At 47.6% G+C, this 23,242-nt stretch overlaps 1 protein-coding gene across 1 annotated transcript; it reads right to left on the reverse strand.

Annotated features, from left to right (window-relative positions):
- Positions 1–1,743: 1,743 nt before the first annotated feature.
- rtbdn (retbindin) lies at positions 1,744–14,908 on the reverse strand. The gene is made up of 6 exons (XM_089019408.1): positions 14,738–14,908; positions 8,361–8,522; positions 8,160–8,259; positions 6,341–6,469; positions 6,127–6,223; positions 1,744–2,371 (listed from the first exon to the last, which is right to left on the reverse strand). Exons 2-6 carry the CDS (start codon positions 8,515–8,517, stop codon positions 2,015–2,017), a joined length of 840 nt encoding a protein of 279 aa, XP_088875534.1. The 5' UTR covers positions 8,518–8,522; positions 14,738–14,908; the 3' UTR covers positions 1,744–2,014.
- Between the last annotated feature and the right edge of the window lie 8,334 nt (positions 14,909–23,242).

A 23,242-nucleotide genomic window follows, 5' to 3' on the forward strand; every position in this document is an offset into this window, starting at 1 on the left:
CAGATTTTTTTTTAAATTCTGAAAATTAAAAATCGTATCATTTGATCTATTGTAGCCTGGAAAAGGGCGGCCCTGTTCATTTTCTCGATGGGAAGGAAATATTTTTGAAGGGGCACATTGCCATCTCGTGGAGATGTTGTTACACTGCAAGCCACTTATAAAAGGTTTAAGGACAGACTTCCGCTTCCCCGTGAAATGGCATAACATTGACAGGGAAGTAGTTTTTTTTTTCATTTAATGTGAAATCGGAGACCGCCCTGAACCCCGAGATCGCCTATCTGTATGTAACGACTGCTTTCTGATTTTGAGTAACTTGCAGGCAGTGGTGGGCCATGCATGTCACTCCTTGGCCAGTGAGCGCTACGTCGAAATCAATCAGGTGCCAGTGTGGTTTGATATTTCAACATATCCACTAGAGGGTGCCGCCCGCCAGGAAATGACTTGTAACTTGAAGAAACTTAAGAAATAGTGTCATTAAACTGTTTGACTTTTTACTATGACCACGTGGATTCACGATAACCTCATAAAACTTTGCTAGCTTTGCTAGCTGTCCAATGATGCCGTAATGATCATCTATTCTTGAAAAGTCCGCCTTGAAAATGGCTTTAACACTATGTCTACAACCAAATCCATTTCTTCTACTCCTTCAGCCATTGACAATACCGCTATTAAATCAACACAAATATTTATTTGCTTATGCAGCTCGCTACAGATACGGTGTGCTAGCTTTGGTCAGTATGTGCTTATCAGTAGCGCCTAGTGATACAATGATTTCTGAGTGACTAGCCAATCATGTGATTAGCCAATTATGATTTGCAAAAACCCATGACGTTTCCAGGGCCTGCAAGCCTTGGGTTCCCAACTCAAAATATTATTGGTAAAAGCAACAGTTTCATTTACACTTATTTTATGCTCCAGGGCCTGCAGAACTGAGTGTGAATGTGGTAATAAATGATGGCTGAAATGTGATTGGCTAAATGTTTAAATATGAAAACACACATCTGGAAGCGGCACGACAGGGGAAAAGCAATGAAAGGAAGCTGAAAGACAATTTGCAATTATTTAATAAGAATTCCTGGACAAAATATAATTCACATGAGTCTATGACTCAGATATTTATAGGCCAGCAGAGGAGGCCTTGCTTACAGATGTGTGCTTTCGTAATTAAGGATTTAACCAATCACACTTTAGGCCTTGTTTGTTACCAGAATCAGAAACATACCTGGCCCTGTAGCATAAAATAAGTGTAAATAAAACTGTTGCTTTTACCGATCAGATTTCGAGTTGGCGACACCAAGGCCTTCACACAGGCCTTATTTCCTGGCTCATGGTACCCTCCAGTGCACTTGTAGTAAATCACATCACACTTTTTATGAGTCACAGTCACAGCTGCAGCAAAGGTTGTATGGTCATAAAATAGTTATGAAGGGTTGAATTAATTCAGATGTAGCACTACTGAAGGCTTAGGTGTGAAATGCACGACTCGCCATTGGATTTAATACCTTTAATACACCAGTGTTCAGACGTGAGATTTGCTTTAGCAGCCACATAAATAAATCCTAAAACCACAATAGTTGCAGATTTATTAACATTTCTCTTAGCATCATGACAAGGGCTGATGCCATCTTGTTCTTCCCTGTCAAATGCTTTCCTATTTATTTGACACGTGAGGTTGAAGCTAAAGGATGTCAACATTCCAAGATAATTTGAATTATGATGCTCATTGCAAGTCTGAACAAGAAATTGCCTTTGACAAATGTTTCTTTATTTACAACATGTACGAAAATTACACAAACTTTCACTTAAAAAACATCGAATATTAAATTGAAATTGAGCTACGTAACATAACCAGATTATAATCAAACCGCCACATCCATGAAATGTCATCTCAACATGCTGTAAATATGACAATGACAACTAGGGAACACAGTGAAAGGAGTGAGGTCCACTTTGATCCATGTTGTATAATAAGCGCTAGACAATTATCTGTAATACATGGACTGATTTTGATTTTCTACAGGCCACTTCCACTTCCCTCCCCGTCGTCCACGATGACCGAACGTTTGCGTAGGACAGAATTTCCCTTTCTGCCGCTACTGGTCTGCAGGGGCGGCCTGCTCTGACATGGAGACATACACGGAGGCAGCCCACTTTTGGTGGTATCAAGCTCCTCCCGGGTGTCCTGCTGGGCCCGTAGCGCAGAGATTACGTCTTTATCCGAAGCGCTGAGGGTCAGGCAGCCGCACGGCCGAACGCGGCCGTCGGGGCTGTCGTTGGCGCCACTATCTGTAACCTCCTCAGATGCATCTTCGACCGTCATGAAGGCGTCACCCCACAGGCTTTCGCACAGGTCTCTGCCATGTTGATACATCTTCACAGGAAGAAGGGGACATGGAAACCAAATTACATTTCATGTTTACAAATTTATTTGGGATGAAGTGCCTGTCTCAAGCACCAGAGCCAATTTCGCTGGCGGACAGAGAAAGAACTGCTGCTAACTTGGGCACGGACCTACAACTACAATTAGCAAAATGCTCACCTGGAAGAAGTAAATAAATTCAGCAATTCTTCACACGCACATGCACGCACACACACACAAACACACACACACACAGACACACACACACACACACACATGCACGCACGCACGCACACACACACACACACACACATGTGTCTCTCTAATTGTCTGTCTATGTGGATTTGATGTATTTTAGAGACTATCCTGGCACTAGTGGTCTGCCAGGTGTGTCGGTCTGAGGCCAAAGCTTCGAGCTCCGTGATGTTGATGTTGGCTCGTTTGAGGAGGTCCCTGGTGTAGTCCTTGAGGCGTCGCTTTTCCCCCCCTGCTGGTCCATGTTTCTGCCCCATAGAGGAGAGTGGACAGACATACTGCCCTGTATACGGCAATCTTGGTTCCAATTCTCAGGTTACGGTTCATAAGCACTCTGCTGCGTAAACGTCCAAACGATGATGAGGCTTTATTTATACGATTGTGTATTTCAATGTCAAGGGAGCAATTGGTGGACAAAGTGGAGCCAAGGTATGTAAAACAATCCACTACATTTAGTGAAATGCCATTGATGTGAAGGCTGGGTGGTGTGGGAGTTCGCGACACAGGTTGGAACATGAGCTCTGTTTTTTTTTATGTTGATCTGGAGACCAAAAGACTGGTATAAGTTAGAAATGGTATTGAGAGCATGCTGCATAGATTCTGAGCTGTGAGCTAGTAAAGCACAGTCATCAGCATACTGAAGTTCGCAGATGTGGCAGATATTTGTCTTTGTGTGGGCCTGGAGCTGTCTGATGTTGAAGAGGTTTCCATCGAGGCGGAATTCCACGCGGATGCCATCTTCATGTCGGATGCCTTTGTGAAATAGGCACGTGATGGCAGAAAGGAGGATATTAAAGAGTGCTGGAGCCAAGACACAGCCCTGCTTCACCCCAGCGTTCACCCCAAAGAGCTCTGACTGGAGCTCTCCGAAGAGTACTCTGGCTTGCATCCCGTCATACAGCTGCTGGAGAATGCAAAGAAACTTGGGTGGAACCCCAAGTTTGGAGAGGTGCTTCCATAGCAACTCACGGTTGACGGTGTCAAATGCTTTGTTGAGATCTATGAAGGCTATGTAGAGGTCCAGGTGATGTTCTCTGCTCTTCTCCATAAGCTGCCTTAATACAAAAATCATGTCTGTGGTGGATCTTGTCTTCTGGAAACCACACTGCGTTTCTGGAAGCACAGACTCTGAGAGATGCTTGACCAACCTACTGAGCATGATTTTGGACAGAATTTTCCCTGCGGTGGAGAGGAGAGAGATTCCTCGGCTATTCCCACACGCTGTTTTGTCCCCTTTCTTTTTGTAGATTACAATGATGTTGGCATCCTTCCAGTCCTGTGGGAGCTTCCCGTGTTCCCAGATGTTATAGATAAGGAGGTGCAGACGGCGCGTGAGGAGATAACCTCCGTGTTTGTAAACTTCTGCAGGGATTCCATCAGGTCCAGCACTTTTGTTGTCCTTAAGGCTCATGATGGCTTGCCTGGTCTCTAAAAAGGACGGTGGGGTGTCGAGCCTCATGATTGGCGGCAGGTCTGGAAGATTGTCCAGAATTTTTGAGTTGATGGGGTTGGTGGTGTTGAGAAGGGTCTCGAAATGGTTTGCCCAGCGAGCAAGGATCTCATGGCGGTCCTTAAGGAGCACAGAGCCATCAGCAAATTGCACTGGAGAAAGTTTTTGCTTTCTAGGGCCGTACAGTTCTTGGATGGCATTGTAGAAACCCTGGGTGTTGTTACAGTCTGCCAGATATTGGATCTCATGTGCCTTCTGCAACCACCAGGTATCCTCCATGACACGGAGTGCCCGCTGGGTTGCTGCCCTTGCTTCAGTAAATATTGCTTTCCGGGTGTGAGATGTGGGACAGGACAGAAGAGCTTTGTGGGCCTCATGTTTTGCTTTTAGAATGGACTGTATTTCATCCGAGTTTGAATCGAACCAATCCTGGTGTCTTCTCCTTGACTGTCCAAGCACTTCTGAGGCTGTGCTGTAAATAGCCTGACGCAGAGCTTGCCAGTCGACCGGTTCCTCTGGGATCTTGTCGAGTTTTTCGGCAAGGAGACGTTGAAGGTTGGCTTTGATGGTGGGGTTGGTCAGTGCTGTGCAGCAGAGCTTTCCGTTGGGAGCTGTCCTTGGACGACGGGGATGTATGCGTATGAGGAGTTTGGATCTGACCATATGGTGGTCAGTCCAACACTCAGCTCCACGCATGGCATGGGTGATAAGGACATCCTGTATGTCCTTCTGACGGACAATCACATAGTCCAGGAGGTGCCAATGTTTGGAGCGGGGGTGCTGCCAAGTGGTCTTGAACCTGTCTTTCATTTGGAAGATGGTATTAGTAATGACCAGGTGATGCTCTGCACAGAGGGAGAGTAGCCGAAGGCCATTGGTGTTCATCTTTCCCACTCCATGCTGGCCAATAACTTTATTCCATACAAGATGTTCCATGCCCACCCTCGCATTGAAATCTCCCATGATGAAGAGCTTATCCGTGGCCGGAGTTTTCTGCAGGATGGTGTCCAGAGCTCCGTAGAACTCGTCCTTGACAATGTGGTTGGCATCCAGAGTTGGTGCGTAAGCACTGATGAGCGTAGCGAAGCGTCCCTTTGCCAAGGGAATGCGCCAGGTCATCAGCCTTTCATTGATGCCAATAGGGGATTCCGGAATGCATTGCAGCAGTTGGGACTTCACAGCAAAGACAACTCCATGGATACGGCGGTTGCCTTCGGGGACCCCTTTCCAGAAGAAGGTATACCCTGCACCAACCTCTGTCAGGGAGTCTTCTCCATGTAGTCTGGTCTCGCTGAGGGCTGCAATGTCGATGTTGTATCTTGTGAGCTCCATGGCTACAAGTGCTGTCCTCCGGTGGGGCCTCTCAGCGGTTTGAGCCAGGTCCAACAGCGTGCAGACATTCCACGAAGCAATACTTAGTTTTTTTGTGATTCGTTTTTTGAAGTTTCGACCGCAGGAGGGATGCTTCGACGATTGCGGTTTACCGTCCGGAGTGTGGAGAGCAGACAATTTTTAGACCACTTTTTCTAGGTCCTTCCCCATCACAGGGGTGAGCAGTGTGGAGCTGCTCAGACACAATGGAAGCTGCCGAGGAGATGCGCTGCCCCATCCCGCACTATCAACGACCATCACTCCATTGTCGCCTGTGTGCATGGTTTGGCTAGGTACTTCCAGCCACATCCTTGGCCTGTGCCCACTGCCATTCCACATCGCCACAGGACTTTGGGTTTCCATGGGAGGGGGGGGGGGGGGGATTGGGTCAAGAAGCTTGCGCAAAGGTAGAGATCACGCACGCACGCACACACACACACACACACACACACACACGCACGCACGCACACATACACACACACACACACACACACGCACGCACGCACACGATAGGCTGATGCAGTTTGTTCTGTGTATTCAGAAACGTTTGAATGGAAGCACCATCGGCGAGGCGTTTTGGTTGTCGTGTGAAAGCCCGGGAGCCGCATTGAAGCAGCCAAAGAGCCACATGCGGCTCACGAGCCTCGGGTTGGCCACCACTGACCTACAGTATCCACAGACAATGGCATACCTGCTGATACTGAACACAGGTTCCCGTGCAGTTGCGTCCTCTGGGGTCTGCGGCCCAATTACGAGCACATGTCAGGTCTGTTCTGCAGGCATCAAACCTGCAGAGAAAAAAAAAGCATACAATTCACCACTTCTGATCACCTCGGGATAGGTTAGTTTTTCATCTGCACTCGTTTGCCTTTCGGCCTCTTCGACGACACGCTTGTCAGTCTCACCAATCGCGGCAGAAACTGTGGCAGAGAGGCACAGCCTGGATGTAAGAGCGACGATGGGGGTGAGGCCAGTGGGCAGCATCTGGCGAGCAGCGGTAGAAACATGACACGCGCTTCAGGAAGCCTTCACACCTAAGCCGAAAGTGGAAACAGTCATTGTTCACGTCATGAGACAAATTAGGATTCATTTTTCCTCTGTGGCCAATACGGCCTCCACTGGCAGCCAAAACCAGAAACACTGTACCAATACATTCACAAAGGTTTGTAGTCCTCTGTAATTTGTTATTTTTTTCAAGATGGCGCCCAAGTAGGCCAAGTAGTGGTTTCATGAGCCTTGCTTTTTTTTGTTGTTTTTGTCTTGTTTTTGTGTTTTCTTTTGTCACTTTGGGTTGTTGTGCGTCGTGTGGAACGCATACAGATTGTTTTTCAGCATTTTTGGCCACGACAGTCATGAAGGAGGAGACTGTGCTGAGCGGTTGCGCCTTTACGGCAGCATGATTTTGAATGGGAGGAATATCGGTGCCATTTGACTGTCATCGCTGCAAAGCTCTGGGGCCTTTGTGCTTTTTTTGCGCCTGTAATCAGAATCAGAAAACCTTTATTCGTCCCGCAATGATGATTCTGATTCTGATAACAAAATAAAAATGTCAACTGTATACTGGAATGTAACGGGCAGCATCTTCACTTTGTTCAGCGGAAAGGTTGGTGCTGTTGGATATTCTGCGGCTGAATGGATGCATGGCTTGAAGAGCCCGCAATAAGAAGAAAGGAGCGCAGAGCGGCGATTCGTATGTGGAACTGTCGCGGCTTGGAATTGAAGCGGATTTATGTGGGACAGGAGATGTGTGACAATCTCTTTTCGTCAATGGATGCTATAGCTGCGTGTTTACTTTCAAGATTTAGCTTGTAGTCGACGTGCACATTCCACAATGACGTCCCTGATCCACTGCTGAAAAGGACGCTTTTATCCTCTCCTCTTTCATTTAGAACTGCTTCATGTCACAAAGAGGGTTACAGCAAGTGCTGAAGAATGAATGACTCTCTGTGTCTTTGTGTTGTCATATTATTAGTTATTTAGATTTTTTTTTTTTTTTTTTTTTTTGTTACTTCCGGGTTGAGCGAACGCTGGCGCGTGTGGCTGCCGCTGCTCACCCGCAGAAAAATATCCAGTAAAGTGTCCTTGAGAGTTTTGAAAGGCGCTTATTAATGAAATGTATTATTATCTCATCTCGTCTCATTTTTCGTACCGCTTATTCCTCATTAGGGTCGCGGGGGTTGCTGGAGCCTATCTCAGCTGTCTTCGGGCACGAGGCGGGGGACACCCTGAATTGGTTGCCAGCCAATCGCAGGGCACACAAAGACATACAACAGTCACTCTCACACTCACACCTAGGGACAATTTGGAGTGTTCAATCTGCCTGCCATGCATGTTTTTGGAGTGTGGGAGGAAACCGGAGGACCCGGAGAAAACCCACGCGGGTCCGGGGAGAACATGCAAACTCCATACAGGGAGGCCGACCGGGACGCGAACCGGTGACCTCTGCACTGTGAAGCCGGTGTGCTAACCACTCGACTACCAGGCTGCCTCTGCATTCTTCTTCTTCTTCTTCTTCTTCTTCTTCTTCTTCTTCTTCTTCTTCTTCTTCTTCTTCTTCTTCTTCTTCTTCTTCTTCTTCTTCTTATTCTTATTCTTATTATTCTTATTATTATTATTCATTGTCGTGTTGTGATATATTTTCTTGTTGAAATACATTTCAGGTTTCATGTGATGACCTGGTGTTTTTTTTTTTTGGGGGGGGGGGGGGGTGTTACAAAAACTTACATAGGACTCAGTGGCCCACACTTGTCCCAGGGTTCATTCTGATTGCCGGTAGAGGGAGAATGGAAGATGTCCCGGATGTCTTCCTGCGTGCAGCAACTCCCTACCAAACAGTGGACACCGCATCCATCAGTCAATTTAGGTGCCATCGAAGACTCGCACCGCTCACCAAATAAGCCAGAAGGCAGGTGACGCATCACTCACTGTCTGCATAGAGCGTACACTCCCTCAGGTGAGGTTCTGGGCCGGGTGTGGCCTTGTGCTTGCCATCTTGAAGACACACCCCATCGGCGCTGATTCCCACGATCAGCACGGTTGTCCAATATGCGCATATCAACAGAAGACGACGCAAAAGGACCATCGCGTCTATAACCACAAGGAGTTGCAGAGTACCTCAGAATCACAACATTCACCAAATTGGCCTTTCATGTGTTAGCATTCAGCTATAATAATAATAATTGTCTTACGGCAAAAATGAGTTTGACACCCATGCAGTAAAACTCTGAAAACTTGCTTCCCACTTTCAGTTTTTTCGTCCCAGACTGTGAAAATCTCTTGCTCTAAAACCAGTTTAAGATCAGTTGTAGACTACTGCAAATATGATTATTAACTCTTTTGAAGACCTTTTTGTCAAGGTCACTCAAAACCTGGCTATCTATTATCTATCAAATAACTATCAGCTAGATTTTGATCTATTTCAGATATTCCGGGTTGAGTTAACGGTGGCACATGTGTCTGCCGCTCCTCACCCACAGAAAAACTGATAAAGTGACTGAAAAGTGACCTTGAGAGTTTCCTGCTTGAGGAGTGGTGACAGGACTCGAGGGACAAAGAAAAATAGTAAGGGGTTGGATCCGAAATACACGGTGGAGACGGTCAGTTCAAGAAAAGGTTTTTACTGAGACACGCAGAGCAAAACAGGGAGTAAGACAACCGAGTGGACAAACGGGATCAACCTGCGTACTGCTGGGAGGCAGGGTAACAACAGGGAATACACCGGCGCGAACCGAGCGGGAACGGGTGGCTTTTATAGCCAGAAGGCACAATTAAGGAAATGAGCAGGGGAGAGCAGGGAGGGGAGGGGCGCACTCCTGGTGCTAAGGAGGATGTGACAGTGTCCCCCCTCAATGGACGCCCCCTGGCGGCCCACCCGGTGTGGAGGGGTGGGCCGAGTGGAACGCTCGGGTAAGAGATGGGTCGAGGATCCAGGAGCGGGGAACCCACTGACGTTCTTCGGGCCCATAGCCCTCCCAATCGACCAGGTATTGCAATCCCCTGCCCATGCGCCTTGAGTCCAATATCTCCCGCGCTGTATAGACTGGGTCGCCGTCCACCATCCAGGGGCGGGGGTGCCGGAGCTAGGGGGCAGGTCTCCACCGGCTAGAGGAGGGATACATGGAAGACCGGGTGGATCCTTATCGTGGGTGGCAGCCGGAGCCTAACTGAGACCGGGCTGAGGATGGCCTCGATGGGGAAGGGACCCGTGAACCGTGGACCCAGTTTGGCCGATGTCCCGGCGAACCAGAGGTCCCTCGTGGACAGCCACACCTCCTGACCGACCTGGTACACCGGCGCCTGGGGGCGACGACGATCCGCGATGTGTTGGTTCCGGGATGCCGTGCGCGACAGGGCGGCTCTGGTCTCCTTCCACACGCAATGGGCCCGTCTCAGGTGGTGTTGGATGGACGGGAGACCGGGGACCGCGAACTGTCCGCCGGAATCCCGTGGAGACGGACGATGTGGTTAACCAGGAGCTGGGCCGTCTCGATGGCGGACAGCAACCTGGTTAACGGGATGAAGTGGGCCGACTTGGAGAACAGTGAGGACAACCTTCTTACCACGGGAAGGGGGGAGGCCCGTGACGAAGTCCAGGGAGATATGGGACCAGGGTCGGGAGGCGACCGGTAGCGGCTGGCGAAGTCCCGCCGGGGGTTGATGGGAGACCTTCCCGCAGGCACAGGCGGGGCATGCCTTCACATAGTCCGTGACGTCCCTCCTGTACTGCGGCCACCAGAACCGCTGGGTGATGAGATGGATCTTCCTGTTGACACCCGAGTGACAGGCGACCCTGCTGGCATGTCCCCACTGCAGCACCTCGGTGCGTAGAGCGGGGGGGACGAATAGGCGATCCACCGGGCAACCCTTGGGGAAAGGGTTACCCCCCTGGGCCTCCTGAACCTTCTTCTCTACCTCCCACCTCAGGGCGCCCAGGATGTGATGCGCCGGCAGGATGTTGGCGATGTCCTCCTCCTTCTCTGCCGGCTCGTGAATGCGAGATAAGGCGTCAGGCTTGGTGTTCTGCGAACCTGGGCAGTAGGTGAGAGTAAAGTTGAAGCGTGTGAAAAACAGTGTCCATCAGGCCTGCCGCGAATTGAGTCTCTTGGCGGACCGAATGGCGGCCAGGTTCTTATGATCGGTGAAGACGGTGAAGGAGTGTTTGGCCCCTTCGAGCCAGTGTCTCCACTCCTGCAGCGTCGGGATGATCGCCAGCAGTTCCTGGTTCCCCACGTCATAGTTGGCTTCTGCAGGGCGGAGCCGGCGGAAGAAGAAGGCGCATGGGTGGATCTTCTGGTTGACCGGGGAGCGCTGGGATAATAGCGCCCCTACCCCGGACTCCGATGCGTCGACCTCTACTGCCAACGCGTGGTCTGGCTCGGGGCGACGTAAGTCAGGAGGGTTGGTGAAGGCGTGACGGAGGCGGTTAAACACACCCTCCGCGTCGGGTGTCCACCTAAAGGGGACCTTGGTGGAGGTGAAATTGGTTTGGGGGAGTGCCTTCTGACTATAACCACGGATGAAGCGGCGGTAAAAGTTGGCAAACCCCAAAAATCGCTGGAGTTGTTTGCACGTCTTCGGGGTTGGCCACTCTACCACCGCTTTGGTCTTGGCGGCCCGCAGTTGCCCCTGCTCCACGACGAAGCCCAGAAAAGACAGAGAGCGGACGTAGAACTCGCACTTCTCTGCCTTCACGTAGAGCCGGTTTTGCAGGAGCCGCGCCAGGACCCGTCGGACATGCTGCCGGTGTTCTTCTGTGGATTTAGAAAATATAAGGATGTCGTCCAAATACACGAAGACAAACACGTTGAGGAAATCCCTGAGCACATCATTGATGAGATTTTGAAATACGGCGGGAGCGTTGGTGAGTCCGGACGGCATCACCAGGTATTCAAAATGCCCCAAGGGCGTTTTGAATGCGGTCTTCCACTCGTCCCCCTCTCTGATGAGAATCAGATGGTATGCGCTCCGCAAATCCAACTTAGTGAATATGGTGGCCGATTGGAGGGGCGCGAAGGCCGAATCCATGAGGGGGAGAAGGTATTTGTTGCGAATGGTGATGTCGTTCAGACCCCGATAGTCAACACACGGACGCAGGGACCTATCTTTCTTTTCAATACCGAAGAACCCTGCGCTGAGCGGAGAACGCGAGGGTCGGATGAGTCCCGCCGCAAGGGAAGAGTCAATGTATGTGCGCAGGGCTTCTTGTTCCGGGTGTGAAATATGGCTGCAGTTCGATGGTGCAGTCATACGGTTGGTGGGGTAGCAGGGATTGCGCGCTGTCCTTACTGAATGCCTCCCGCAGATCATAATAACAATGCGGCAACGGCCTCGAGGCAGATCTCTTTGGGCGAGCCGCCACGGGAGGGGTCTCGCCCTGCCGTAGCCGACCGGTAGCGTAGCACTAGGGGCTCCAACCCTGTATGGTGGGGCCCTCCCACGATAATGATGGGTCATGGGTGCTGAGCCAAGGGAGGCCTAGCACGAGTGGTACTTTGCGGGAGGGCATGAGCAGGAATCAGCGGTGTTCGACATGGTTACCTGACAGCCGGAGTTTAAGAGGTGCGATGATGCGAGTAACCTTGGCTAATAGTCGGCCGTCAAGGTCAAGAATCTCATAAGGGATTTCTAGGTTCTCGATGTCGCAGCCCAATGTCACTGCCAGTTGGGTGGGGTCGATGAAGCACTCATCCGCCCCCAAATCCACTAGCGCCCGTATCGCCTGGGAGTTGGACGGGCCAATTAATTCGCCGTCCAACTCCAACCGCGTAACGGGCGCCGTGCTCGCCGCCTCCAATGGTCGCCGTTTAGACGGGGACTTACAGGTGCTGGAGGTCTTCGGCGGAGGGCCTTGAGTGTGACGAACCCCGGGGTTGGCACGATCGCTCCCGCTCCCCATCGGCATCGGCTCGGGGGACCCCTCCTGGCGTTGCGACCGCTCGTTGCCGCCGGATGTGGTCGTCCGCTGCTTGCTTCCGGGTTCGCTGGGCTGCTGAGTACCTTGCTCTCGCTGCCTCTTCCGGAGGCGATGGTCCAGGCAGATGACTACATTGATCATCTTGCTGAGGGTGGTGCCAGCGTCGCGGGTGGTCAACTCGTCTTTGAGAGCGGCGCTCAGTCCGCGATAAAACACTCCTCTCAACGCTCGATCGTTGTAGCCACTCTGGGCAGCCAGGATGCGGAAGGCGATGGATTATTCAGCGGCCGAACACATTTCTTGCACGCAGTCGTGGAGGAGTCCCTCCGCCTCGCACTCTGTGACCGGGTGGTAGAAAACTTGCCGCAGCTCGGCCACAAAGTCCGGGTAGGAGAAGCATAGTTCAGGCTGGGACTCCCGGACAGCCAACACCCAGGACTCGGCCTGGCCCGTGAGCAGGCTGGTTATGAAGGCTACCTTGGCCTCATCGCCAACGTAGGCGGAGGGTTGTTGTTCAAAAACCAGTGAGTACTGCATCAGGAACTGAGTAGCGTGAGGGGTGCGGTAGGGGAAGCTTGCGCCTACTCACGGGAGGGGAGGAAGGGGCCGTCAGGGTGGCGAGGCGTGTCTCAACCTCCTGTAGGCTTTGAGCCAGCGTGGACACGGTATGTCGGACCTCCGCCATACCGTGTCCACGCTGGCTCAAAGGAGACGGTCAGTTCAAGAAAAGGTTTTTACTGAGACACTCAGGGCAAAACAGGGAGTAAGACAACCGAGTGGACAAACGGGACAAACCTGTGTACTGCTGGGAGACAGGGTAACAACAGAGAATACACCAGCGCGGACCGAGCGGGAACGGGTGGCTTTCATAGCCAGAAGGCGCAATCAAGGAAATGAGCAACAGGTGAGTGAGTCTGGAGAGCAGGGAGGGGAGGGGTGCGCTCCTGGCACTAAGGAGGATGTGACAGAGAGTTTTGAAAGGCGCTTACAAATGAAATGTATTCTTTTTCTTTTTCTTATATTATTATAATCCAATTCATTTATAAGCACCTTTCAAAACGCTCAAGGTCACTTTTCAGTGACAGGATAAATTTTTCTCTGGGTTAGCAGTGGCAGCCACAGGCGCCAGCGTTCACTTAACCCAAAAGTAACTCAAATAGATAGAAAGCTAGCTAGCTAATATATAGCCAGTAGATAGCCAGCTAGACAGCTAGCCAGTCAGACAGCTAGTCATATAACTAATAGATAGCCAGCCAGTTAGCTAATAGATAACAAATAGATATCTAATAGACAGCTAATAGATAGCAAATAGAAAAATGAACTCCAGCATATGATAAAAACAAATGTATTAAGAAGCAAGTATTTGTTAGTCCATGCTTTGCAAATAGGAGGCACAGTGTGTTGATTCAGTGCATCTTAAGAAACCTTAGCCTCTCTTCTTTCATCAGAGAAAAAGAGTTAATTCCTGAGTTATATGGAGTTTGTCTCAAAATGTTAAGGTATGTGGGAGAGGTAAAACTACTCCTGAGTTTTATATATTTTTTGTAATATCTGTTTTGCAAATTTTGGTTCTGGAACAAATACCCCGTGAGTTCACTGCAACGTCCTTTATAATGCATTTGATGACCTCCCCAGCTAAACATCGAAATAACGCTGTCACTAATTTGTCCACAAGCCGTCCCCGTTGTCAACTTGGTTCAAGTGTCTGAGAAGTCCAACAGGCTATGTGCTCCGCATGTGGTGACCTATTAATAGGGTGAGCCTAATTAGGTGGGACTGAGACACCGTGATCAGATGGATGACATGCGTCGTTGTGTAATCTGACAAGCTGCTGCTCTCATGGGGAGGACGCCGAACACAAATTAAATAAAACAGTGGCCAGTGTTGCCTCAGGATAGGTCTGAGCCACAGAGAAATTCTGTTTGAGTTCAGTTTCTGTGGAAGGATTTCAAATAATGTACTTGTCGGATACAGATAAAATAATACTGTATGGGAAAGTCTCTCACCCGCCCCCTGCCACAGTGACATTGTGGTGTTTGATCATGACCATAATAATCATAATAATGCTGATCAATGCCGCTACAAATTAGACCAGATCCTTAAAAAAACCATTTTCCAAACTACCCAAAATGACACACTTTTCAAGACAAAAATAAGGAAAAAAAATGTTCAACCATATGTTGAAATGAAATGCGTTTTACCGATGAAACATCAGAAACTATCGTAACAGAATATACCACTGAAATTACATTTTCCACATTTTTTAACTGGACTTAGCAGTGCTTTGAGTCACAAAAAAATCATCCTGTGATCTTTAGTGTTGCGAGAGCAACAAGTACAGTCTATATTTTAAAATAAATACAGTCACTAAAGAACCACATATGCTTACCTGCTTTTAGTCGGAATGTATGTTCCACTAGAATAGATCCCAAGTATTTTTCCCCCAACAACAAACGTTTTGCTGAGAAAAATGCACTTGTCCGTTGCTTTCGTCGCGGCTGGGGCTTTGTGCTGCCAGTTTATGTCTGGTTTAGATGAAGGACATTTCACTGCTATCCACTCTGGCAACTCCCCCCCCCTACCATCTTTTACTCTCTCTCTCTCTCTCTCTCTCTCTCTCTCTCTCTCTCTCTCTCTCTCTCTCTCTCTCTCTCTCTCTCTCTCTCTCTCTCTCTCTCTCTCTCTCTCTCTCTCTCTTTCTCTCTCTGTTGTGCACAGGTGCCAGTGGCAGAGAAAAGGCAGGACTCCTTCCCTTGTTAATCTCTCAATGAAGACGAAATCCCTCTGTTGACAGTTTTATTTCAGCACCACTCGTTCCAAGCACCGGTCGAAACAACGCAATTATATTTCTCAAATTCATTTCAAGACCGAACGAAATCCCGCCTCAGATCATGAGCAAGTGGTTCCGAGTCACATTGGTCTTCCGATCTTTCTGTCCATACGTGTGCGCTTTTGACTCATGCCGGTTAGTGGAAGTACTATATGAGATTTAACACCGGATGTGAAAATGAGGACCGAGAGTGCAAATCTCTGTTGAAGTAAGCAAAGTGACCTCGCCGCCAGGACGCAGCATTCTCCAAAAGCCTTCCGGCTCGCACCGGAGTTGACATAAACCTATAAACAGGATAGCTTGATTTTTAACACCTGTGTTCAAATATGGAACAACGTGACCAAAGCCTTGTCAACAATTCAAAATGGGTGAATGAAACAGTTTTTTTGAAACTTGAGAACACACGCTTGAAACAGAGTAAACATGGATGAATGGCAACGATTTGCGGGTTTTAATCTCACCTCCGCTTGGAGCCTGTGTGCCATTGTAATCCCCGATGCGGCTCTCTTTCCTGCAGTGCTCTCCCTGAAGCTTTTGGCCGCAGAAGAGCAGATGGAGAGCATCTTGTGGCCTACATAGGCCTCCTGAAACCACAGATTTGGAAACGGCTGAGATGATTTAGGGCACATGGATTAAAGCAAGATAACACAAGACGGCAAGAAAAAGTGATTACGTGACCACAAATATGAAGCGGAATACTCCCAGAAAAGAGAAAGATTTTCACATGATTTGAAACGTAGAGCCAAAATGTGTCGAGCTGTGATTATATGCAAGAGACATCTGTTTTGTTGTTGTCATGAGCAAACTTTGGCAATTGTCTTCTTCTGATGATTATATGCGCTATATGTTGAACTTGGTACTATCACTGAGAGACGCTTCACTGGAAGCCACTTTCCAATCATGCTGTCACACTCCATGACATTTTCTGGCCATTTATTATGTATTCATTTTTTTCGTGGGGGGGGGGGGGTAATCTTTGGATGGGCGCGGTCGCTCTACCCTGCTTCTTCACAGCTTGGTTCACCCATCGGTACAGGCGATTTGGCAACTAGATTCAGGTGTGCTGCCACCTGCATACGACCACAATTTAATAGGGGGTGACATGACGATCAACTGCTGAGAGCCTTGTCCTCATAGTGCAGAGGTACAGGGTTGGACCTCCGGACCTCTGGATCTCCGGACCTGTTTGAATGTCTGCTGGATTTGGTGCGCATGGATCGGTAGCGCCTGCCTGAGGGGAGTTGCTTGAAAAGTTGGTTCTAGTAGGATTTTCCGCGCCCTTGTTTGGATTCTTGCAGTGTGCAAGTCCTCAAGACTGAGTAGGGCAGTGCCAATGATTGTCCATTTTTTGTTGGCCCCGAACCAAACAGTGATGGAAGAACACAGGATGGATTCGATGACAGCCGTGTAGAAATGTCTTAGCACCTCCTGTGGCAGGCCGTGCTTCTTTAGCAGCCCCAGGAAGTACAGCCAATGTTGGGCCTTTCTCGGGATGGAGTCGTGTCGAGTTTGGCCTTTCTTTCTCAGGATGGACTTTGTGTTGATTGTCCCTCGGTGTGGGCGCGCATGGTCGTTGATGTCTATGATGCACCTCCTATATGTCCCCAAACAGAAAGTGCAGAAGAGAAAATGGATGGAGCCTCAAAGAGCACCGTTTTACACAGCAGACTGTTTCGTAACTGCGCAGGGTCTGCGCAACAGAGGACGTTATTTCAGGGGAGGGGTGAGAGCAGAGGAGTAGGGGGGACAGACAAACACTTCACCATCTGGTCATTAGAGGAGAAATAACGATATCCTTTGTGCGAGAGCTATTCAGGGAACGGGGAGAGGGAGGACAAAGCAGGTCATCGCTGCCGCCCGTGTACCCATACTGTTGTTCTGAGTTAACAGAGTTGGATCGCGGCCTGTCTTGGAGCCTCCAACCAGCCCTCGGCGGGCAAACATTGCCACTGATCTTTGTTGAATCTCCGCGATACGTTCCACTGACCACAATTGTCACGGCCCGGTCTTCTTTTGGTTAGCGTGTGCAGAGAATGTGTGTTCGATCAGGATTTGCATGTTCGCCCCGGGCCTGCGATTAGCTAGCAAACGGTTCCGGATTGGCTCTAGCAACCCTCCATGACCTGTTGTGAGGAAAAAGTGCGTCGGAAAAATGGACAAATGGGATGTAGGACAAATCTGTGACGTTGTGATGAAGAATGCGACCATTGCTTCATTAATGTAGGAACCAGACCACCACCAAAGCTGATCTCTATTTTCACCACTCAGAACAGACAATGCATCCCAAAATGGAACGCTCAACTTGTCTCTCGGTATGAGCGTGCATGATTTTCTGCACCGACTGTACAACTGTTATCATATTTTATTCTACCACTGACCACTTTAGTTCTGCTTGATACTTGATACAATTTACTCACATTTGTTCCTGAGAGGTACCACTTACATGAAAGGAATACCCTTGCATACTTATTTGGCATGTGTTTGTTTATGATGATACTCATGCAGCATGTTCAACTGGAGACAAATTCCTTGTGTTCGACATACTTGGCCAATAAAGATGATACCTTTTTAGTATTTGTGCGAATAAAAAATGAAGCTAACAATGCAACAATCAATATGTGACAAGTCCTTATATGTTTTAACATTGCACACAGAATAGTAAAACCACACTGCTTGGCAAGGGATGAGCTGTTGATGAAAGCTAAAAATTGATCAAGTTCTCCCTCTCGTGGCGAATCTGCATCATTGCATGCAAAACAGCCAGTATCGTTATAAGAACTATATGCTTACTATTTATTCGTGGTCCTTGAAATCAGAGTTTCAGACTGCCCAACTCATCATTTTGAAGACTTCAGGACCTTGATAATTGCATTCTTCTGATCAAACCAGAAGAAGGCAGTTGGATCCCATCAGTCTGTTTGTGAAACGACCTTTAGTAGAGGTCAGTGCAGGTGGTATGCGCTCAGCACAAAGCCACAGCGGTTTGCCACTTTAGTGACGTTATTGTGTAGTTTTGAGCACATTGAGTCATTGGAAGAGGCTTCGTTGTGTGCCTTTGAAGGTCTTTTCATCCACTGGTTGGTTCTTGCCAAGTCTGCTTTGAGGCTGCATCCAATTACCATTCATACCAAAGACTAAAACACACACACGCACACTTTGGCCCCCTGGCTTTCAAGCTCTTCTTCGATCAGAACATTTTGGTCTTTGTTCTCTGTGTCTCTTTATTGACTGTTTCTCCCCGTGCACCTTTGGCAAAAAATAATCGAACAATACTGTACAATGAAAGTACGCAAATCAACAGATACCATAAAAAAAGAAAAAATACAGTGACTGTAAAGTGTCCTTGCGAGTTTTTAAAGGCGCTTAGAAATTCAATGTATTATAATAATTCTAATAATAGTTATTATTATTATTATTCAAATGCTGATGTTGTGAGTGGTTGTTCCTCATTAAAAATTGCTCTGCCCGCGGGCCACATTAAGCTTTTTAATCCGGCCCGCCGAACTTGTCCGAATGATAGTAAAAACAGTGTCTGAAACCCATGACAAAAAGTTAGCAGGGCAGACAACACTGAAAAGTTGCCTGCCCGGGCATAAAGTTGCCTGCCCCATTTTTCTCAAGTTGAAACACAATAAGACGACTAATCGCCCAAAAAAAAAAAAAAAAACATTGCTGCAAAGTACAAATGTTTTTTTTTAATTAAGGATGTACCTACCACAAATGCTCCCTTGCTTAATTGATGGTAAATATCCCTTGCTGAAGATTTTGCTCCAGTTGTCATTTGTCCATACACTGTTTGGCATGTTGCACAAAGCAATGTTTGCATTGTCTGCTACAAGAAACATGAACTCCTCTTTCCACGATGCTATTAATAATAATGATTATACATTTAATTTCTAAGCGCCTTTAAAGACTCTCAAGGACACTTTACATTCACGGGATAATGTACGTTTACGTTTTGAAGCGTTATAAATTTTGTTAGCTTCTTTTGAATCTTTCTTTTGGATCTGAGGTTCTGTGCATCTACTTTGGAAAACTATATGCAAATGCACGACCTTATAATGCTCGGGAAAGTGCGGAAGCACAAAGCAGGCTTCTGATTGGCTGTCATGCCGAGTATTTCAGCTAAAGGATATTTAATACAGCCTATGTCTGTGTGCTTGGCAACGATACAAGTGTACTGTTTGCGCGTGACGAGGGCGTCCGTGGTGAGTTTGTAGCGTGCGCGGTCAGGACAATCCATCCATGATTTTGCGGAGTTTAACACAAGTAGATATTATTGAGCTTGAGTATTTCGTTGTGTAATAATGTGTTTTGAATGTTGAAAGGGATTCCATTTTTCAATAAATGTTGATTTCTTTAACTTTGCACCTTCAATTGAAACGTATTAAAAACAGACGCAATCTTGATAAGTCACAGTGCGTATGTTATTTCAATCTATTTATATTTCCTCCTCCTAGTATCTATGAAATAGTATGTAAATGTCATATCTTGCATATTCCTTGAGACAAATGTATTAACTGATATGGGCTATTTTCCACATTTGAAAGACAGTTAATAAATTGGCTTGTAGTATTATTACTGTGCTTTGAGGTTTGCACATACTACATTTAATGCTTTAGTATATCCGGCCCAAACACTGCCTCCAAATGCTCCTGGCCCGGCCCCTCTGTCAAATGGTAGAACCCATTGTGGCCCGCGAGTCAAAATGTTTGCCCACCCGTGTTTAATGATGTCACCTTTTATGATGTCATGTAGGCCCGATTGGTAGTTGCAGACCCCGCGGCAACTTCTCGGCCACTATTTGGCAGCTGCGATCAAATTCTGTACCATACAAACGTCAACTTGTCACTCTTTAAACAAACAAAAAAAAACGATATAGCGCAGTTATCGCTCCTGTGTTGAGAAGCTGCCTAGCACAAGCAATTCATTCCACAGCAAATACAATAAGGCAGTTGTGAGGGTCAATTAATCGACTGTTTTGGGACACGACTTCCACCTGTGCTTGTCCCCTTTTGCACCTTTGGTGCAACAGCACTCCCATTGCACTGCGGTTATGCTGAAACCTGCGAATTCCCCAAATGTGGGAATCTCAACTGCAAAATTAGTCGTAGCGGGGGACTGCGTTCACGCTCTCTCCTGATGAGCTTGTCGAAGGCAATTTCTTATTCGATCTGTGTAGATCTTCTTTACACCAGTCTTGCCGAGGCCGAAACCCATTTGGCAAAGCGCAAACCGCCACCAGTACCACCACTCATTGTGTCATGTGCCTTGGTACATTGATTGCTGCATTCCTCTTGGGCCACCTCGGGTTCGCCGACACGCAGTAATGAGCAAGAGTTCAGCTTTTGTTTAGTTTGTGGGCTTGCAAACCAAACCGTTGCCAACGTGATCGCAAAAATGTGTGGAGTTGTTTGGCACGTCAATGTTTTGCTGTGGCCATTAAAGATTTGCAGTGGCGGGCCGTGAATGTCACTCCTAGGCCTTCAGTAGTGAGGGGGCTGCATCTGAATCAATCAGCTCCGAGTGTGGTCTGATTTTACTACATGTCCACTAGAGGGGGCCGTTGGCCTTGGTCCTAGGAAATAACTTGTGACTTGAAGAAACTTAAGAAATACTGTCATGAAACTGTTCACATTTTTACGATGAACATGTGGATTCGAATTAACCTCATAAAATTGCAATATTATTTGCTATTTTTGCTTGATTCCGATCTGTCCAACCTTCATGATGTCCATCTATTCTTGAAAAGTCCGTCTTGATAATGGCTTTATCAGTATACAGACGCTCCCCGACTTATGAGCATTCGTGTTACGAACAACGGTACATACAAACCTTTTTGGAGAGCCCTTTTTCCAGGGGGCTCCATTGTGCTTCAAGCACACGCACGCACACAGACACATTGGCAGTTTCAAGGACTGGATGTTTACCCGACTGACACAAAAGTTGACCAATCAGTGCATGGTTATGCTGAAGTGTTCAGGGCCATCCATCGAGCTCGCTTACATTTGGCTGCATAGGGTATGTTGGCGGGGAGGAAATCGCTCTTCCCAGCGGATGCAATGCAGGAGGAGGCAATGCAAAACAAAAAGTAATGTCTGCTGGCACGGATTTCAGCCAACAGCTTCAGTAATGACTTACTGAAGGCCCAATAATATATGTCATCATACTACTCCTCTTCTTCTTTTCCTTTTGGCTTTTCCCTTCAGGGGTCGCCACAGCGAATCAATGTCCTCCATCTAACCCGGTTTTGTGCATCCTCTTCTCTCACACCAGCTACCTTCATGTCCTCTTGGACCACATCCATAAACCTCCTCTTCGGTCTTCCTCTCGGTCTCCTGCCTGGCAGTTCAAGGCTCAGCATCCTTCTCCCGATATAGTCACTCTCTCTCCTCAGGACATGTCCAAACCATCTCAGTCTGGCCTCTCTGACTTTCTCTCCAAAGCCTCGAATATGAGTTGTCCCTCTAATGTACTCATTCCTGATCCTATCCAATCTGGACACTCCCAAAGAAAACCTCAACATCTTCAGCTCTGCTACCTCCAGCTCTGCTTCCTGTCTTTTCTTCAGTGGCACTGTCTCCAGTCCAAATATCATGGCTGGTCTCACCACCGTTTTATACACTTTTCCTTTCATCCTAGCGGAAACCCTTCTGTCACACATCACACCTGACATTTTTCTCCAGTCGCTCCAGCCTGCCTGGACACGCTTCTTCACCTCTTTTCCCACACTCTCCATTGCTCTGGAAAGTTGACCCATGACCCAAACACATGCATTTTTAAGAACAAGGGAGATGTGCCCATTTTTAAGTACAAGGGAGATGTGCAGTGTTGTACTAACGACAAATGAATAAAGTTGATGAGCCATACAAAGTTAAAGAAATCAATATTTATTGAAAAATGGAATTACTTTCAACATTCAAAACACATTATTACACAAATACTCAAGCTCAATAATATCTACTTGTGTAAAACTCCGCAAAATCATGGATAGATTGTCCTGACCGCGCGCTCTACAAACTCACCTTCACACGCAAACAGCACAAGTGTATCGTTGCCAAGCACACAGACATAGGCTGGCTGTATTAAATATCCTACCCGCAGTTGAAATTTGCATACTCGGCACGGCAGCCAATCAGAAGCCTGCTTCATGCTTCCGGAATTTCCCAAGCGCTATAAGGTCATGCATTTGCATATAATTTTCCAAAGTAGATGCACAGAACCTCAGATACGGAAGGAAGATTCAAAACAAGCTCACAAAATTAATGACGCTACAAAACGTAAACGTACATTATCCCGTGACTGTAAAGTGTCCTTGAGAGTTTTGAAAGGCGCTTAGAAATTAAATGTATAATTATTATTATTAAAAGCATCGTGCAAAGAGGAGTTCACGTGGCTTGTAGCAGACAACGCAAACATTGCATTGTGCGGTGCATTTCACTTGTAGGTGAAGTAAATTTATTGCGGGTCTGAGAAAGGCTGCTTATCCACGCTCATCGCAAACATCTGGTGGAAGTGTGCCATCTTTCTTGCGGTCTCAAAACCTTGATGACTTTGAAAAGGGGAGAAACTCTCGAGCTGGAAATGTGCAACAATTTGCCGTAGAAGGTAACATGTTTGTGACTTAAGAACCCGATTTGTGGAACTTTTCGGTTCCCTTGTGGTTTCGCTTTAGAGTCTTCGCAAAACGGAAAGGAGCAGTTGGTGGCGGGTCTTGGAAAATTGAGGGTGGATTCGGCTAATCGATGACAATAAGAGTCACGGGTCAAAGCCTTTAGAGCAGGGGTCGGGAACCATTTTGACTAAGAAAGCCATAAAAGTAAAATATTTAGAAATGTTTTTTAGTGAAAGCCTCACTCGCACACTCACACGCACACACGTGATTTCAACAAGATGTCAGAATGTATTATTTAAAATAACTTTGTGATAATACTCATCATCAAGATGGTTGTTAAAAAAATCCAGCCAAATGATCAGAATGAAAGTCAACTTGCTGGGGCCATAGGCGAAGTTACTGCTAGCTAGCCAGCACACTGCTCATTAGATTGCACGCTTGCTTTCTGC

The sequence above is a fragment of the Hippocampus bargibanti genome, linkage group LG17 (assembly GCF_051943395.1).
Source record: "Hippocampus bargibanti isolate YZ-2025 linkage group LG17, ASM5194339v1, whole genome shotgun sequence".
In the NCBI taxonomy this organism is placed as follows: Eukaryota; Metazoa; Chordata; class Actinopteri; order Syngnathiformes; family Syngnathidae; genus Hippocampus; species Hippocampus bargibanti.